Source organism: Oreochromis niloticus, linkage group LG13 (genome assembly GCF_001858045.2).
Source record: "Oreochromis niloticus isolate F11D_XX linkage group LG13, O_niloticus_UMD_NMBU, whole genome shotgun sequence".
Taxonomy (NCBI): Eukaryota; Metazoa; Chordata; class Actinopteri; order Cichliformes; family Cichlidae; genus Oreochromis; species Oreochromis niloticus.
Window position 1 is genome coordinate 19,334,798 of NC_031978.2, and position 17,505 is coordinate 19,352,302.

The following is a 17,505-nucleotide window of genomic DNA, read 5'->3' on the forward strand; positions in this document are numbered from 1 at the left end:
CTGTCTAGGTTATCCACACCGTATTTGTGCTTCTTGTAGTCCAGGCTTCCTCTTCTCCCCATCACTGACTGTTGGTTGCCTGTGTGTTGTCCTCTAAAGAAGCACATTCCACCCTCACTCGGGCATGTAGGATACTGCCATGGTAGTTTTGGTGAAGGCAAAGACAGACAAAATCTTCCTCTGTTGCAGCTGGGGGAGGTAGGTCTGGGTTGTTTCCCCTAAATGTGCCAACCAGAGCCAGATTTCATCTGAGGAGTTCCTCTGCCAGGTGCATAACACACACACACGGATTCTAGGTCTCTGTCTCAGCCATGCGCAAAAGATAACAACCAATAAAATTCTAAAAGATAATTTATTAGTACAATGATCAAAAAAATGAAGGGATAAAACAGTCCAGTGTCCCACTTGCAAAAGGGATAAAACCCACAGTCCAAGGCCAGAGCCAGCAATGCCTCAGTTCAGTTGCACTTTAGATGTCAACCAGCAGCTGTCTCCCAAGACCCACCACCCTGTAAGTAGAAGGCCAGTAATCACTCCGGCCTCAGCAACCCAACTCTGCCTTTAGGCTGCAGCATATAGTAGGCCCTGGTCTGCACAGAGAGACACAATATCACTACATCTTTATTATACAATTCACAGAGCAGCAAACTATCTATCCTAAACATATTTGAATCAAGTCATCTTAGATCTGAACCTATGACATACCTGCACAGAGAGACAAAATATCATAGCAGTGTTGTAGTGTGGGCTATAAGTAGACTAGTATCAGTGCAATCAAATACACCTGCCTTTCACTAATCTAACCCCATCACAGCCATTGGCTCACAGTAAATGTGACACACAAAACCACTTCCAAACCAGTGCCAACTTCCCAAAACAAACAAGGAGATGAATTAATACAGGCAACATTAGTCCACCATGTTACAGGTGAACGAAGTAAAGATGTTGTCAGCGTGTCCTTGGAGCTCCTCTGTTGGTTGGAGTGTGAACCCCTTTTCCTTTTTAACTCCTTAGAACTTGGAGTCTTGTCATCCCACATGCCACATGTAGCTTTATTCTGGGGTAGGCTCTCATCTCCACTCTCACCCACCCTCCAATTCTCATACCTTCGCCTCCCGTGCAGCTTTTTATAGGAGCACATCAGCTAAAAGATCTTCTTTGTTATAAAAAAGTCAAAGGCAGGTCTCAGGCTGCTAATGCAGAGAACTGCATACAGAGCGGGCCCTGGTCTGATACCAGTGGGCACTGGATTGTAGGGCAATCTCTCTTCAGTAGTGGGACCTACATAGTTTTCCCTTCACAAGGCATCCAGTCAGTTGCCAGCTCATTGTTCTTGAAAATGCTCCTACATTCTTTGCCATCAGCTGCTGGGTCTCCACCGCTGTGTCTGTAAAGTAAAGCCTCTTTGCTCGCTAAATATGTTTTGTTGTGACATAAAGACATTAAAACACAGGTCACCAATCAACATCCCTAAACTTCAAGCCTATGCTTCAAGCACATTACCACTAGATGGCTGCAAATACAACAATGTGCCCCGACAGCTTAAGACAGATAACTCTGACCGGTCAGTAGCAGTGAGCTTTGATACTCAACAGTTTGTGAGAGTGGTTAGGATGGGTGAAACTTTGGTGGCAGAGCATTTTTTTTCAGTTAACTGCAGAAATAACTTTCACAGACTTTCCAGGCGTGGTTTTTTAAAGTGCCTCTGTTATTCGTGTCTGTTTCTTCACTCTGCTCGTTCAGCCCCTCATATAAATCACAGACTACAGAGTTGAAAAACATATTTGGAGACAATTTTTTTTTTAACAATTTCTTTTTTCTTTTTTTACAGTCTCTGGTGGTGACTCGTGGTTGCTCTGATTTAGATGCTACAGGATATTACGAGGGAGAGAGGAAGTGAGAGAGAGAGAGAGAGAGAGAGAGAGAGGCGGAGAGCTGAGGATCCTCTGTATTTCCCTCAGAATGCCAACCACACAATGACAGAGTGTGTCTGATAGAGCAACATGTCAAGTTCTGGATGTTTTATATGGATTTTCTTCTCCTCGTGGGGTATGTAAAGATTTCTTCTTTCTTTCTTTCTTTCTTTCTTTCTTTCTTTCTTTCTTTCTTTCTTTCTTTCTTTATTTATTTATTTCTATTTATCTAATAAATCATTTAACACTTGCAGGGATAATTACAGCCAGTGTAGAGACTCTACCTCATGTCATAAAGTACCAAACAGTGATACCTCAGAGGCTGAAGGACTCATCTCTTTTTAATGATGATGCTGCTGCTGCTGCTACACACAAGGTAACACTCACTCTTCTGTGCTGTTGAAGCAGGTCATTAAGAAAAAAGTTACCTGAAGAATGAATTTAAGTCCCTTCTGCTTCTTGTGTGTGTGTGTGAACAGAAATACCCGGATGCACTGCAGTACTCTATATGGATCGCAGGGCAAAACCACACTCTGCATTTGGAAAAGAACAAGTGAGAAAACTTTGAATGACTTGTTTGATTTTGAGCTACTTTCTAAGGCTTTTTTAAACCTTTCAGGTTCCTCAATTTGTGCACTTTCTTTTTTCAGGAATCTAGTGGGTAAAACCTTCTCTGTGACACATTACTCTGATCAGGGAGACCAAATCTCAACCACTCCAGATCTAAGTGTATGTATCTTTACATTATTTTATTTGTCTACACCATTGGGGAAATGTGTCTATTTTGTTTTTGTAAAAGTGCACAAGATGCTTAGCATGGTACTCCATAATCATTCTCTCTCAGATCCTTTTTACTGGTATAGATTGCCATATAAGTATTTGACTGCACAGGCTTGAATCACATGAAAGCAGGATATCCTGTGCCACCAACTGCTTTCAGAGGCGTTTGTACATTTATCATCCATTACCGGATATATATATTTTTTTCCTTTTGTGAAATACCAACATAAATCTTATGACTATATTAAAATCATAGCTCTGAACTGAAGAAAGACAACAGGTCTTTTGTGCTCTCTTATTTGTATCCACGCTTACTGTTAATGTATTTCTAAAGTAGACACTTTACAGTAAATTGTAATTATCAGCTACAAATATCAGATCCGGGGCAATTTTGTGCAGTACATCTTGCACGTTTCAAAATATCAAATTGCATAAAAAAAGAGTTTCTCAATGGCAAAGTTCCTGTTTATGACCACAGACACACATGCAGCAGGAAGAAACAGGAGGAAGTGGAAATGACATATAAGGTTAAGATTAGCATCCAGACCACACTGGGATATCTGGGAAATTAAAAATTCCCAAATGTCATTATTAATTCTGGTACAAATGATGGCTGTCTGTTCAGGTTCACTGCTACTACCACGGACACATCGTGGGAGTGGAGGACTCCTCTGCCAGCATTGGACTCTGCTCAGGAATAAAGTGAGTAATGCTGGCTATAATTTTTTTCTTTCATCTTTTACCTCTAATTACAATAAGGTTTCTTTCCGTGAAGGGGTGCCCAAATTTCATAAAAACCATGATGCTATGTTACGGTAAGACTTCGTCTATGACTCATGGCCAGCACGCCCAAACTAAAGGGAAGATCAGCATCCCTCCCAAAGATCATCAAGACTGCATGCACAGTAACTCGTGCTCCTTGCATGCAGGCTTCTCTCATTAACCCTTCTGTTACTGTCATTAAAGAGGAAAGTTGACGTTTGAGAACCAGACATGCTGAAAAGTTTGCCTTTTTCACCTCTGTAGGGGGTTTGTGCGCCTCCGGGACCAGACGTACCTCATTGAGCCTCTTGGTACCGAGGCAGGACAGCAGGACGACGGCCAGAGCTCCGACACTCACAGCGATGAGGGTCTTCATGCTGTTTACAACTACAAACACCTGAGAAGGAAGAGGAGCCTCTGTTCCCATGGAAACACGACCACTTTCTATGATCATGTAGCTCGTCCGTCTGGACTGTTCCGGCTCGCCAGTCTGGTAAAGACACACAAGATGGACACATCCAGATTTATGGTGTTGTCTCACATTTCATAGATTTGTGCAAAAAAAAAAAGAAAAAAAAAGCATGATACAGATACAGCAGATACAGGACAATACAAAAATATCAGTAATTTTCTATCATCATAAGGATCTAAGAAGAAAGGGAAACACAACAGAGAGAAGTTATAGATCGCTTTTAATACGTTTGGGTCATTACCTGTGACTGAGTGTGCGAATTTTTAGCACAAAGTCACTGTTACACTGCTCTAAAGGCACTTAAACCATCAAATGGACTTATGTAGTGCCTTTCTATTCAAGTTTAAAAACTCAAAGCGCTTTATACTAGAAGTCTTATTCACCCTATCACACACACTTCATTCACACTCACATCTGGGGTAACTCAGGGTTCAGTGTTTCTCCCAAGGACACTGTGACACACAGACTGGAGGAGCTTCTGATTGGTAGACAACCCGCTCTACCACCTGAACCACAGTCACCCCAGAAGTGAAACTTTTTTTTTCATTAACCACCCTTTAACCACATAATCCTAACCAAGCACGTACACATACACATATGCTCAACATTGTTATATCATGTCTCTTTTGTGTTTCTCAGAAAAGCAGAGCTCAGAAAGCAGCGCGAACGAAGAGACCCAGGACGGTGGAGCTGGTTCTTGTGGTTGACCATAGAGAGGTTTGAGCTCACTTTTTCTTTTGCCTAGTCACAAGTAAGACACTTTTTGAGGTGTAAGATCTTCTTTTGTTCGTGTAATGTTGTTAAATGTGATACTAAGTGAAATAATGGTTTCTTTCAGTATAAGAAGTTTGGCAGTAAGAAGACAATAGAGGAAAGAGCGCTTGAAATAGCAAACCACGTGGACAAAGTACGTTTGTGTCTCTGCACTGTTTCTGTGTTTTCGTGTCCCACACGTCTTCAAGCTTTACTTTCACTTTGGATTTCACGCAAGAAATGTGTCCTGATACTTTGTTCTTTACTGACTGGAATCTGACCAGTAAAATGAAGGAGAAGTTTTTTTTTTCTCACAGTGGGAAATCTAACTTTAACTGTGAATCTTCACACCATCGCTGAAAATTTTCACACATACCCCACAATTCTCTTTGCATACTCCCAGCGTGTATGCATCATCTCGCAGCACTAGACCCAACATTAGCTTCCTGTTGCTCAATTATAAAATCTGCTGCTTGAAGCATTTTGTGGTTTTGCAAATGCTGATTTCAGCTGATTTCGCTCACCGCGCTGCTCTGTTTCAGCTCTATCGCCCTGTGGGCATTCGTGTGATGCTCGTCGGCCTGGATATTTGGTCATACAGAGATCAGATACAGGTCAGCACTAACCCTGAGGTCACGCTCCGTCGCTTCCTTGAGTGGCGTCAGCAGCACCTTCTGCCGAGGACCAAACATGACAATGCGCAGTTCATAACGTAAGATGTTGCTCTTTCTACTGCTCACTAAACCTATTTAAAAAATGATGAGATAATTTGTAAACATTTTGCCTCTTCTCCTTTCAGAGCTGTGGATTTTGATGGCTCCACTGTAGGCTTAGCAAACACCAATGCTATGTGCACCTCTAACTCTGGAGCTGTCAATGAGGTAGTCATGTTTCAATGTAAACTTGCTTTAATTAAAAGTGGAAAGATGTGGAAATTAAATGTTTGTGAATTAAATGTCACACAGGACCATAACACTAACGCAATTGGAGTGGCTTCCACCATTGCGCATGAGATGGGTCACAACCTGGGCTTGTCCCACGACACTGAAGACTGTGTCTGTGGCACTTCTGTGTCAAAAAAAGGCTGCATCATGTCAGAGAGCGTTGGGTAAGCTCAGCTTTGCACCTGTGCACATGAACGCCCTCCTATGTGCAGACCCTCGAAGGAAAAACATCTGATATGGTCTTATTTTCGTCCTCCTCCTCTAGCTTGAAGTATCCGGAGCTGTTCAGCAGCTGCAGTCGGCAGCAGCTCAGCAAGTTCTTGGAGGAGATCAACCCGGCATGTCTGCTCAATACTCCTTCCACCGCTCGAGTTTATGGGGGCCCCGTGTGTGGAAATGCCTTCTTAGAGCCTGGAGAGGAGTGCGACTGCGGCACGGTGAAGGTTTGTGCATATCACGCTCATTTTGTATACTCAAACTCCCATTACTGAAACACACAAAGATGACTGAGATGTGCATGCCTCTGTATGCCTGCCAGGAATGCACGAATCCCTGCTGCAACGCCACCACCTGCAAACTGAATGCAGGAGCCCAGTGTGCAGAGGGAGAGTGCTGCCACAACTGCCAAGTAAGTACTACTCACTGTGTGAAGTCACACTGATACTAATTATGTTACTATATAACACGACACAGTCTGACTGTGCCGTCTGGCTGCTTATGTGTGAGTGCGTGTATTTTAGTAGTCGGTACATCACCATCTGTGTTCCTCTCCGCTCCGCAGCTGAAACCGACAGGCAGCGTCTGCCGACCGAAAGCAGGAGACTGCGACCTGGCAGAATATTGCACCGGCTTCTCTTCTGTCTGTCCTACTGACGCCTACACCCAGAATGGCCTGCTATGTAACCATGGAACAGGGTACTGCTACAATGGAATGTGCCCTTCACGCCGGGATCACTGCAAGAGGCTTTGGGGACCAGGTTAAGAAACTAGTGAATCACAGTTTGCTTCAGATGTGCTTCATTCTTAATAATCAAGACTCATCGAGCTGTATTTTTTGCTGTGATTATTTTCAGATGCTGAAGTCGCTTCAGATGCTTGTTTCTATCAGCATGGAAACTGCAGAAAGACACACTTTAACCAGAGATGCCCAGGCCGGTATGCAATCCAAAACTCTACAATGGCACATATTCACTTCGTGGTACTGTTTGTTCTTGAAACTTTCCCTTGTGGTTTTCGGTTATAGAGATCAGTCCTGTGGTACACTTTTTTGTTCCGGCGGATGGGAGTTCCCCGTGACATCCAGGAAGTCCTTTTACAAAGTAGAAAATGGAGACATGTGCAATGTGGCAACTATGAACCCTGAAGATAACTACCCCGAAGATCTGGGCATGGTACCTACTGGCACTAAGTGCGGCAACAACATGGTGAGAAAGCTGCTCTTTGTAGCTAACATGAAGAAAACATCCATGCGCTGCAGATTCCTGCAAAGTCTTTGTGTGTCTTTTAGGTATGCTACAATCAACAGTGTCAAGAGATAAAAAACATAAAAACGTATGGTAGAAATGACTGCTCTGCCAAATGCAACAACCATGGGGTGAGAACTTTAGATCCTCGGCACTGTAAAGCACTTCGGATTTATGGCAACACAACATGCTTACTATGAGTGGGATCTCTTACAGGTCTGCAATCATGAGAGCAAGTGTCACTGCGATCCTGGCTGGGCGCCACCTTTCTGTGATGTGGAGCAGTCCGAGCTGCCTCAAGGTACTCTACTATCCTGACATACACCCACTGATAGCTCGCTTCTCCCTGACCTTTTAATAACCATGATTTACACATGACTCTTATGCTCTGTTTTCCACTGAGTTGCAATACTTGGATTGAATTTCTCATGGGCCTTAAAACAATCGTGCTCTGTTCTGATGAATACAAGCGGACACTGATGCAGTGGCATTTCCTCATTAGTGTGTACATGCGCCCTAATTATGTTACAGAGGATTTTGCTTCCTGAGGGGAGTGACGTATGTTGTTATTTGCTCATCCTTGGGCAATAAAAGCTCATTGGCCTAATCTGTTGTGTAATTGTGTTCGTGTACAGAGTCAGGCCTGGTTAAGTTCATAGTGTCACTGGTGACTGGCTTACTTCTGCTTTTGCTCGTGGTTATCGGGAGTTTGATGTGGTACGTCAGAAAGAGACAGCCTGCGAAGAGGTACAGAAAGGAGCTCCACCTCTCTTTTAGCTTTTGGATCACCACAATAAGTAAATAAAACTTTATAAGCTTGTCAGAGTTTCTTTAGAGCAATTGTGCATATTTCCTTGCAGATACCTCCCATCTTCCGCGGGACAGTTCAACCCGTTGTTTCGGTCGAGCAGCGAACGACGCAGGCCTCCTCTTGGATCAGCACAAATCAGCCAGCCTAAATTTTTGGAGTCGTCGGCCACTCAAGCATGTAAACCGCTCTTCTCTGCTCCTACCAGACCACAGACTGGAGCACTAAAGCCCAGCCGAGCAGCTCCAGAGGTGAGCACCCTCTGTGATGTAGCAGATTTGCCACCAGAGTGTCGTAATATGCTGAGGCAGTAGATTTTGGCCTGTGTTATTGGACCAAATTCAAATCATAAACAGACTTATAGTTTAGTCAAACTGCAAAAACTAGTGAGGAATAAGGCTTAAAAAATAAAATTTTAGACTTCGCTCATTTCTATTTTCTCCCTTTACAGCCGCCCAAGAAAGCAGCAGCCGTACCCCAGCCATCAGTGTTTCAGCAGGTAATCTGACCTCCTGTTCCAGCTTCATTTAAATGTTATTTATATGTTTCAACTAGTAAATAAATGTTTTTATTTAGGCTATAAAGCCATTCACGCAGGCTCCAGCTGTTTCAAGAAAGCCAGTCTTTACTGAGGTAAAACTGCATGTCTTCATTGTCTTTTGAAGCAGTAATTTAAAAAATAAATTAAAAAAAAAAAAAAAAAAAAAAGTAATTATTTTTAAAAATTGTTATTTTAGTGTCATTATTCTGGTCTTAAATATACTTTTTTTCTCTTTTTTTCAGAGTAAGCCACTGCCTCCATCGAGACCTCTGCCACCACTCACAACAAAGCCGGTAAATAACGTTAAAAACCACTTAATCAAACTCATTATTTGCGTATACACATTTAACAGTGCTTGCGTTTGCTGCTTCTTTGAAACATGAACTGTTTTGTCTCTCAGACCATGAAACCAAAGCCCCCAATGCCTCCAGCGAAGCCAAAGCCCTCTGCAGTCCTGTCTTCATTGCCTCACACTCAGCTGGTATGTATTCAGACTCAGACATTCTCAGAAGCTATCACGTTTATGAAGATGTCTGTGGTTTTTGGCTCTGTCCTAGCATAGCAGTGTAATGAACAAGCAGTCAGTGAATCAGTAAGCATATAAACTTCTCCTGACCACCACTGAGTTGGTGAGGCACTAACATGGGGAAATAAACAGACCAAGACCAAGTTTGGAGAATGAAAATGTCTCATCCCAAGTATGTGTGCTAATACTATTTATTTGCTCCCCTAGCTCGGAGGGAGGGCTGCCCTGATGCCTCCCAGCAGGCCCAGATGACAGTGGGACTAATTCATCGAGGTGTAAACACTGAAATCCTCTGACAGAGGACATTGTTTTTATCTCACCTAAAAGGACCAAGAAGATCCTGTCTGGAGACGCTCGTCTGTTTTAAAGTAGAAACAGGATCCGCTGAAGAATCGGCTTTGTTAAGCGACGCAGCTTTTGTGGTCTCCTTGAGGATTACCACTGCTTATGTAGACCTTCAGTATGTTAATGAAAACCTGAAGTAATGATCAGCAGACTCACATTCTGTGCTTTATGAATGACAAATGGCTCTGCTGCCATGACGATTGTTTCGTTTATTTTAGTCTTTTTAAAGGGAAACATTTGGTTTTTGGGTTTGTTTGTTTTTTGCCTAAATCCTGGGATATGTGAAGATTTTATAAGGTAACTGCACTATCAATGCTGTAACTGTTCCTTTTCCCTCACATTTTTTTTTGGTACTGCATCTCTCGGAAATATGGTTGTTAAGGGATTTCAAAATGTGGCATGAGCACTTTACAGGTAGATTTTTTTAATTGAAGAAGGTCTTTTCTTGTAATTTTTTAAAAACTCTTTGTACTGACCTGTCTATGCTTGACTTTGTGCAACTGAACCAGTACATGTATCTACATGTACCAGTACATTTTATTTTGCGTGCTGACCTGATAAATGTCAAAGGATATTGATTATTCTATGCAGCAGACATGATCACAAAGTCCCTTCACTCATAAAACCAATGATGAGGATTCAGCCTCGATTTGTCTTTAAATCTTTCAGTTCTGAATGTTCTAATTTATTGGCTTGCAATAAACGCGATCCATCACACACAGTGTTTCTGTCACTTTTCTCTGTCTTTATATCCAGATGATCCAGAAGGTATTCACATTAACGTCTGTGACTCTCTGTTGATATTTTTGCTCTGTCCTAATGTGAGAGCAAAACTCAATTAGGTCTATAATTTGTTGGGGAAAAAAATAGATTGATTCTGTAGTTTTTCCCTGCAAAACCTAAACAATGACTCCATTCACATCAACATGTGAATGGAGTCCAGACTTTTAGCTTTAATTCAAAGGGATTTTTAAGAAACCATTGCATTAACTCTTTAAGTTATAGTCATTTTTATACAGTTCCCCATTTTCAGAGTCCAAGGAGACATTGATTGCCTTCAGCTTAAAAGCCAAAACAAACCTATCAAGGAGAAAAGAAAAAGAAAAAAGTCAAATCTGACACATGAAAAGCGTGAATGCACTCATCAACTCAGCCACGCCAACAGAGCTGAAATACCACAGAAGAGAATTAAGGTGCATGATGACATAGTTATTCCATGGTCATGGAGAGAAAACCTACAAGAACTTGACTACAAAAGATGGCGAACACTCTGGAGGAGTTGTATCATTGTCAAGGTCTGCAATAAAGAGATGCCTTCTTCAAATGAAATACAGAGAGTTTACAACGAGGTGCAGACCACTGGTTACACTCAAGAATATAAAGGCCAGATTCGAGTTTCCCACAAACCAACTAAAAGCGTCACAGAAAACAATGGAAAGACAAAACCAAGACGAACTTCTTCCAAAATGATGGGAGAGAGAAGAATGGATATGGAGAAGGAGAGAAACGGCTAAAGCATTCAGGGTGAGTTTGCTCCAGATGAAGGGGTTACCATTACTACCAGGAGCCTCTCCTCAAGGGTAGATTTGGGGGTCATGATGTCTGCAAGATCTCGCGCTTAATTTTAGATGCTTTGAGCACCAGAGCAACACAAGTGCATGTATTGAGTGCATGTATTCAAGAGAAGGCCGATAACAATACAACATTATAAATGAAAGACTTTGCAACTCCCTAAAACCCCAAATCCCTCAAAGATGGGCCAAAAGGGAAACAAATCTATATTTTTGATTTGGGGTTGAACTGGCCCTTTAACAGCTGATCGCCTAGCAACGCTTCAAACAACCTGAGGTGGGCTGAAGCTATAGGCTAGCTCATCAAGACTGTTTTAATTGTTCAGAAACGACTGTAATTTTATAAATAATGGAACGAGAACTAAACGAAGAGGAACTACAGGACCTGTTTGCGTGGATAGATAAGATACCTCTGTCCCGGCCCAAAAGACACATCACAAGAGACTTCAGCGACGCAGGTAGTAAAGGTGGCTAAGCAGTCCTCAGGGAGCTGCTAACCAAACAATCAAGCAGTAACAGCAGGAGTAATATGATCTGCATAGCTCCATGTCTCCAGCTACGGTAATTTTATTTATTTGTGAACTGACTAAGTTTCTCTTTGAACCTTAGTGATGGCTGCTGAGGTGGTAAAATATTTCTTCCCCAAGCTTGTTGATCTGCACAACTATGTTTCTGCAAACTCCACACAACAGAAGCTCAGCAACTGGAACCTGCTCAACAGGCAAGACATCACTGTTTTATATGTGTGTGTGTTTGTGTTTGTGTGTGTGTGTGATTCTTCTGAATCTGGTGGACTACAGCCCATCCACAGAAAAACATTCTCCACAGCTGAAAAACATCACATTTTAACAGCCTGCCACAAAAACTTGTACACAGGCTACAAAAAAGCTAGATGGCTAATTAATATCTCTTATTAGGAATGACAGACATTGCCTAATGTTTTTCCCATCCAAATAAAATTATTCCTGGGCCTCCACATCTGGTCCTGCGGACAAATCTGACTTACACCCACTCACTCCATCCCTCGCCACTGATATGGCACAAAGCCAGCGTCAGATTTATGGGAATTTGCTGAAAACGTTTGGCTCCCATGTTGTGTCTCATCAGTTAAATCACACTGAGTCTGCTGATACTACTGTGCATAGTTCTAGGTATTAGAAACATGTGTTTTTATTTATCTGAGGATAGGAAGGTATTTTCCAAGCTGGACTTCCATGTGCCTGAGGAGACACTGAAGAAAATTGCACAGAGCACCACAGGAGCAATAGTGCCTGTCCTGAGCACCCTCAGGGAGAAGATAGACAAGAAACTGGAGTACACCCCCAACAACATACTGGTGTGTAGTGACACACACTGTATATGTCATTTTTTTGTCTATTTGAATGCAAAATATGAATTACTGCATGCTTGTCCGTGTTAATCTAACCACAGTGGATATATATTTTGTTTTATCAATTTAGGATATGGAGTATTATGACACCAGGAATGAGGAGAAACCTCATGAAGGTACAGTCTTCTGCATTTGATGCCATATTTGGCTGTGCATCACATCACACGATAGTGATGTAGGCGTTGCTGGAAGTTACAAACTGTGATGAAGTCAGTAACATTAAGTAGATTATGGAAATAAAACAGCTGAATTAGGATAAATGCAATGACTTTGTATTGGCCTTATGCATGTTGCAGCATGTGTCATAATGATAGTGTAGGTTGTGCAGAATATCAGCTGAAACAGTTGTTTTTTTATTTAACTGAAGCCAAACAAAACTGAAGCTAAGATGTGCTTTATTTAGCACAGGAAGTGAGTTTGGTGTTATTTTAGACTTTTTTTTGTTAATGCTGCTATATCTGCTTGTCAGCTCCCAAACACCGAGTCAGCATATTCAGCAATCAGGAAGGTGTTTTTTTTCCCCCTCTTTTTTTTGTTTTTGTTTAAGGGAGCAGTTTAGTGACTGTTCATCACTGTTTTTGTCACTGAAATGAAGCGTCTCCAAGATCTTCTCAGGCCCAAGTTAAGTGTAATCTATCCCAGAGATAGCAGTGACCAATCAGAAACACAAAGAAACGTCCATTTGAAGGAATCGGGGAGAACTGATTAGAAAGAAATTCCACCACCCTAAAGTAGTGAACTTGTTTCCCACACCTCATCCGTCCCTATTAAAGCTGGCCAGTGCCTCCACCCTCTGCTCTTTCCTCTTCCGTCTACACTCGTTCCCGCTATCAGACACATGACTCAGGTTCTCGTATCAGTTTCCACATGGCTCTTATCGCTGGCCTGAGCTCAGCACCGTTGACTTAAAGCCTGATATTTTTGTTCCTTTATCTAGTAATCTTACTTCAGTGTTTCACCCTCTTTCTGCTATTGCTCATCATCCTTTCTGCCACCAAGCCTTATCTCTTTTACTCAGCTGTATAGATTTTTTCAGTCATTGTGTTTTGTTCACATCATAGTTTGTAAAACAAGACACTTTTTTTTCTTCAGAAATTCAGCAGACTGAGATAAGACTTCTAACTCAGCTGGAGGAATTGAAAAAAGATGAAAAGAACAGGCAGAAAAACAGGTATGACCAAAACACTGCTTTTAATTATAATGCAATGAATCGCAAGAACATTTAAAACAAAAATAATAGCGTGTGCATTCTTTTTTTACGGTACAGTAAAGTGGAGCGTGCAGTAAAGTTTTACTCAGACATGGATCCTGCTTTCCAACAAATGCTGAAGGAAAAGGAAAAAGCAATTATGTCTTTGATGGAGACTGTGGAGGTAAAGTCTGCATGCAGACATGCATGAATGCAGGAAACACTCTGCTAAAGTGTGTGTCTGTGTGTGTGTGAGATGGAGAAAGATATTTAGGAGTGTAATACCCTGTGTCAGCAGTGGCGAGTGAGTCAGTATCTGCTCAGCGGATATAACCCTTATTTTTCTTTTCCATCTGTGGTCACATCTGCATGTTTCGAGAGAAGTAGAAGGATGACACAAACGTGCAACTTCTCCTTTCACCACACAATGAAGTTTTCAGAAGCCTTCAAAGAAATATCCTCCCTTTAACCTCATCCCTTTTTTCTTTTTCTTTTCTTGGTTTTCTTGGTCGTGTATGTTTGCAGATCCTCCAGATGAAAGTGAACAAGCTGGAACATCTGGTTCACTTGAAGGATGTCCGTATTCAAGATCTGACACAGCATCTGGAGACGTACAAAGCAAGAGGCAACACACACTGAAGCAGCTGTGAAACTATACAAACAGAGAAATGTCTGTAGCAGTTCTGATATATAAACCTGTATTTTGTTAAAAAGAAATATTAGTTAAGGCAAATGATCATCTTATCTAATCCCACCAGCTAAAACTGTCACATCTGTTGAAATGCACACGGGGGATTCCAGATGTGAACTTTTTAAATCCCTGTTTTGAAAAAGAAAAAAGGGGATTTTATCTCAGAACATAAAATGTACACACTTCAAGATGCAGAAATGTCTCCTTTTCTTTCTTTAATAACATGATCCACTGCCTTATATCTAGAATCTTCTGTGTTTATGCTTCATGACCCTTTTATATGAAATCATGACTTGTTGAATGTAAATAGTTGCTTCTTTGTGAAAGGTATATCTGGGCTTCTTTTAACAGCCCATAATTTCTGACTGTCAGCTTCTAAATAAAGCCACAAATCCCCATTCACAATTATCTCACTAAATAAGACGGCAGTGTTTTAAATAAGCCAAGTAGTGGGTTAAAGCCAGCAAAACAAAACTATATAAGGTGTTGCATTTGGTGGCAGCCACTTCCTTCCTTCACTCATTTTTGGTAAGTTTCCTGCTTTTGTGTAAGTGTGAAAACCTGACCTTATTTAACCAGAACTTAGTTAATAGCCTCACTTCCACTTTATCGAGCATTTTTTTTTTTTAGAATTACTGTGACATCAAAGTCAGGAGCATTGACGAAGTCGTGACACAGCAGCAGCAGACCGCAGCCCAACGTCTGCTTTTCAGATATAAAGTTCATTTCACTTTCTTGAGGTTTTTCTGTAGTGCCAAATAAGAGAGAGATGTCCCTCATTGTTTTACTTTATCTGGGCTTTGTTGGAGTGAGAGGCATGTGACCTGTAGCTGTACCAGGAGCAGCTGATCATCTCCAGCTGCCTGCTAATGTGACTGTTGTGCTCACAATCATGCCATCTCATTAATCATCATTATCAATCAATTAATGACTGAGAAAAACAAACACCTAATGAGTTTACAGTTACACTTATTTTAGATTTAGATTTTAATTACTCCTTTTTTCACAAGGGGTCGCCACTGCAGGTAGCTCTGCATGCATATCTACACTGGATACTTCTTGATGCAACCTTAAAGGGATATGTTTCTCCTCCTGGGATCCATTAGCTTATATACCACTACACTGTGGAGCCACTTAACAAATGCATGTATTTAAATTAATGAATTATTGATTTATTTTTGGTAAATTACGTCTAACAATGGAAAACATCTGACTCAGTGTGACACAATATATGTGATGAGTCACAATCACACTCAGTTAAAGTGGTTCTGCTGCCGGACCACACTATATGAAAATGTCCCTGTTTACCTGACAACCAGTACATATACTCACTTCATTAGGTACTTCTGTTCAACTGCTGGTTAAATAAATATCTAATCAGCCAATCACATGGCAGGAACTCAAGCCGAAGTTCAAACTGAGCATCAGAATGGTGAAGAAAGTTGATTTAAGAGAATCTGAATGTAACATTGTTGCTGGTGCCAGATGGGCTGATCTGAGGATTTCAGAAACTGCTGATGTACTGGGATTTTCCCAAACAACCATCTCTAGGGTTTACAGAGAATGCTCTGAAAAAGAGAAAACATTTTGTGAGCAGCAGTTCTCTGGGCAAAAATGCCTTGTTTATCCCAGAGGTCAGAGGAGAATGGCCAGACTTCTTTGAGCTGATAAGAAGGCAACAGCAACTCAAATAATCACTCATTGCAACCAAGGTATGTTGAAGAGCATGTCTGAATGCACATCATGTCTAATCTTGAAGCAGATAGGCTACAGCAGCAGAAGACCATACCAGGTGTCTTTAATAAGGACCTCTCTTAAACATAGATGAGCAGATGATTTCCCCCGTTCCACAGTTCTAAGTAAAACCCTTTCCTGATCTCATAACATGCTCGATCACTGTGAGCAGTGGCTGACGTGATCTACATTTACAGCACAGCTAATCAAAAGCTTGACTGTGGGAAGTTATTTCTTAAAACAATGTTTTTAGTGTTCAGATGTGCTTACCTCATCTATTTCATGTTCATGAGACAAAAATTAATTTTTACCAGAAATCCACAGGAAGATGAAAACAGCATCATTACATCACTGTGGTTAAGCAAGACCCAAAGTCTAATACAAAGGACAGATGTTAAAAAAATATAATTCAAATTATATTTTATAATAATTTAGATTTTTTTTTTTTACTGTAATACATTTCTTTCAATCACAATAGTTAAAATATCTAAAAAAAAAATATCTGACATGTACATTTGTACCTTTGTGATGCTGTGCAACACATGAGATTTTCATCATGGATGTGCAGCAGACAAAACTGTGTGATGCTATCATGTCAGTATGGACCAAAAGCTCTGAGACATACTTCCAAATCCTCTGAATCTATGCCATGAAGAGTTCTAAACAGATACCAACAATCAATTTTATATAAGGTTCGTGCTAAGATTTCAACATATATATATAAGAATATATATAAAATGTATATAAATAATCCAATCAACCAAAGTTACAGAGGCGCCAATAGCCCAGTTTTTTTATATCCCTTGTATGAGTCAAGCACGTCATCTCTGCCTGAACAATGCCCTCTTCTTTCAAACTCCATGCCCCCATGTTTCAATTCTGATTTTATGTCACATATTTGAAAGTTGAAGCCAAGATTTCATGTAAAATTCCTTTTTACATGAAATCTTGTGCTTGCACTTTTTATGGCTGGTCGTTAACTACTTGTTGAGTTTTCCTATTTTGCTGGTACTTGTATATTTACTCTCTATGGAGGTTTGTTTCTGCCACTGATTTATTTTTATTTATCTATTTATTTTTTAAGCAGGTCAAACTTTTGGGTTAGCATCTTGAAATTTCAACTTACTTAGAAGTACCTTAAAATTTGGAATAATAACTTGACATTTCAACTCCGCTTTGCTTGATAATTCCCTGTTTTGTTTTTAGCATTTCATATGATTTTATTCAGAGGAGAGTTTTGGTTTCATAGTTTTATATGATGTAAGTTCACATCTTTGTACCCTGTACCTACTACTTGCTATCAGGAACTCTTGATCCACTGTTTGTAGCATGTGGAAAAAACTGAAGATTGTAAGAGTTAAGATGGCTGCAGCAGCAAGCATTAAAAACCGTGTTTGCTGAGTTAACTAAAGAACTTAGCTTCCATTTCTCCCTTCCTTTTCCCTCAAAAGTCAACTATTTGACCAATTTAAAAGCAAACAAATTAAGCAGACCTGTTTTACCAAGCAATGTTGGCGTCTTAAACACAGTAATCCTGATGATCTCTTGGGTTATTTTCCCAAAACAGAGCTCTATTCATAGCCACAGAAGAGCCCTAATTGTATAGCAGACTTTAGAAATTAC

At 40.8% G+C, this 17,505-nt stretch overlaps 2 protein-coding genes across 2 annotated transcripts; both read left to right on the forward strand.

Annotated features, from left to right (window-relative positions):
• The first annotated feature begins 1,872 nt into the window (after positions 1–1,872).
• adam8a (ADAM metallopeptidase domain 8a) lies at positions 1,873–10,029 on the forward strand. Its single transcript, XM_013269034.3, has 25 exons — positions 1,873–2,049; positions 2,168–2,289; positions 2,393–2,466; positions 2,564–2,642; positions 3,319–3,395; positions 3,720–3,948; positions 4,567–4,644; positions 4,766–4,834; positions 5,223–5,392; positions 5,480–5,561; positions 5,646–5,788; positions 5,890–6,067; positions 6,163–6,252; positions 6,406–6,601; positions 6,698–6,779; positions 6,868–7,048; positions 7,132–7,218; positions 7,304–7,388; positions 7,723–7,834; positions 7,948–8,146; positions 8,347–8,394; positions 8,472–8,528; positions 8,679–8,729; positions 8,837–8,917; positions 9,170–10,029. The coding sequence occupies exons 1-25, from the start codon at positions 2,004–2,006 to the stop codon at positions 9,212–9,214; spliced, it is 2,661 nt and encodes an 886-aa protein (XP_013124488.1). The 5' UTR covers positions 1,873–2,003; the 3' UTR covers positions 9,215–10,029.
• A 1,087-nt stretch (positions 10,030–11,116) lies between these two features.
• On the forward strand, positions 11,117–14,553 carry spef1 (sperm flagellar 1). Its single transcript, XM_003441109.5, has 7 exons — positions 11,117–11,336; positions 11,488–11,599; positions 12,067–12,214; positions 12,339–12,384; positions 13,361–13,439; positions 13,536–13,641; positions 13,983–14,553. Exons 1-7 carry the CDS (start codon positions 11,228–11,230, stop codon positions 14,094–14,096), a joined length of 714 nt encoding a protein of 237 aa, XP_003441157.1. The 5' UTR covers positions 11,117–11,227; the 3' UTR covers positions 14,097–14,553.
• Positions 14,554–17,505: the final 2,952 nt, after the last annotated feature.

Excerpts from the sequence above, each read along its gene's own strand:
- spef1 (XM_003441109.5), top strand. The coding sequence starts at position 11,228 with ATGGAACGAGAACTAAACGAAGAGGAACTACAGGACCTGTTTGCGTGG. Across the intron at positions 12,215-12,338 it reads ACACCCCCAACAACATACTG|GATATGGAGTATTATGACAC; the intron begins GTGTGTAGTGAC and ends TTATCAATTTAG. Across the intron at positions 13,440-13,535 it reads AAGAACAGGCAGAAAAACAG|TAAAGTGGAGCGTGCAGTAA; the intron begins GTATGACCAAAA and ends TTTACGGTACAG.
- adam8a (XM_013269034.3), top strand. The coding sequence starts at position 2,004 with ATGTCAAGTTCTGGATGTTTTATATGGATTTTCTTCTCCTCGTGGG. Across the intron at positions 6,602-6,697 it reads CAAGAGGCTTTGGGGACCAG|ATGCTGAAGTCGCTTCAGAT; the intron begins GTTAAGAAACTA and ends GATTATTTTCAG. Across the intron at positions 8,918-9,169 it reads CATTGCCTCACACTCAGCTG|CTCGGAGGGAGGGCTGCCCT; the intron begins GTATGTATTCAG and ends TTGCTCCCCTAG.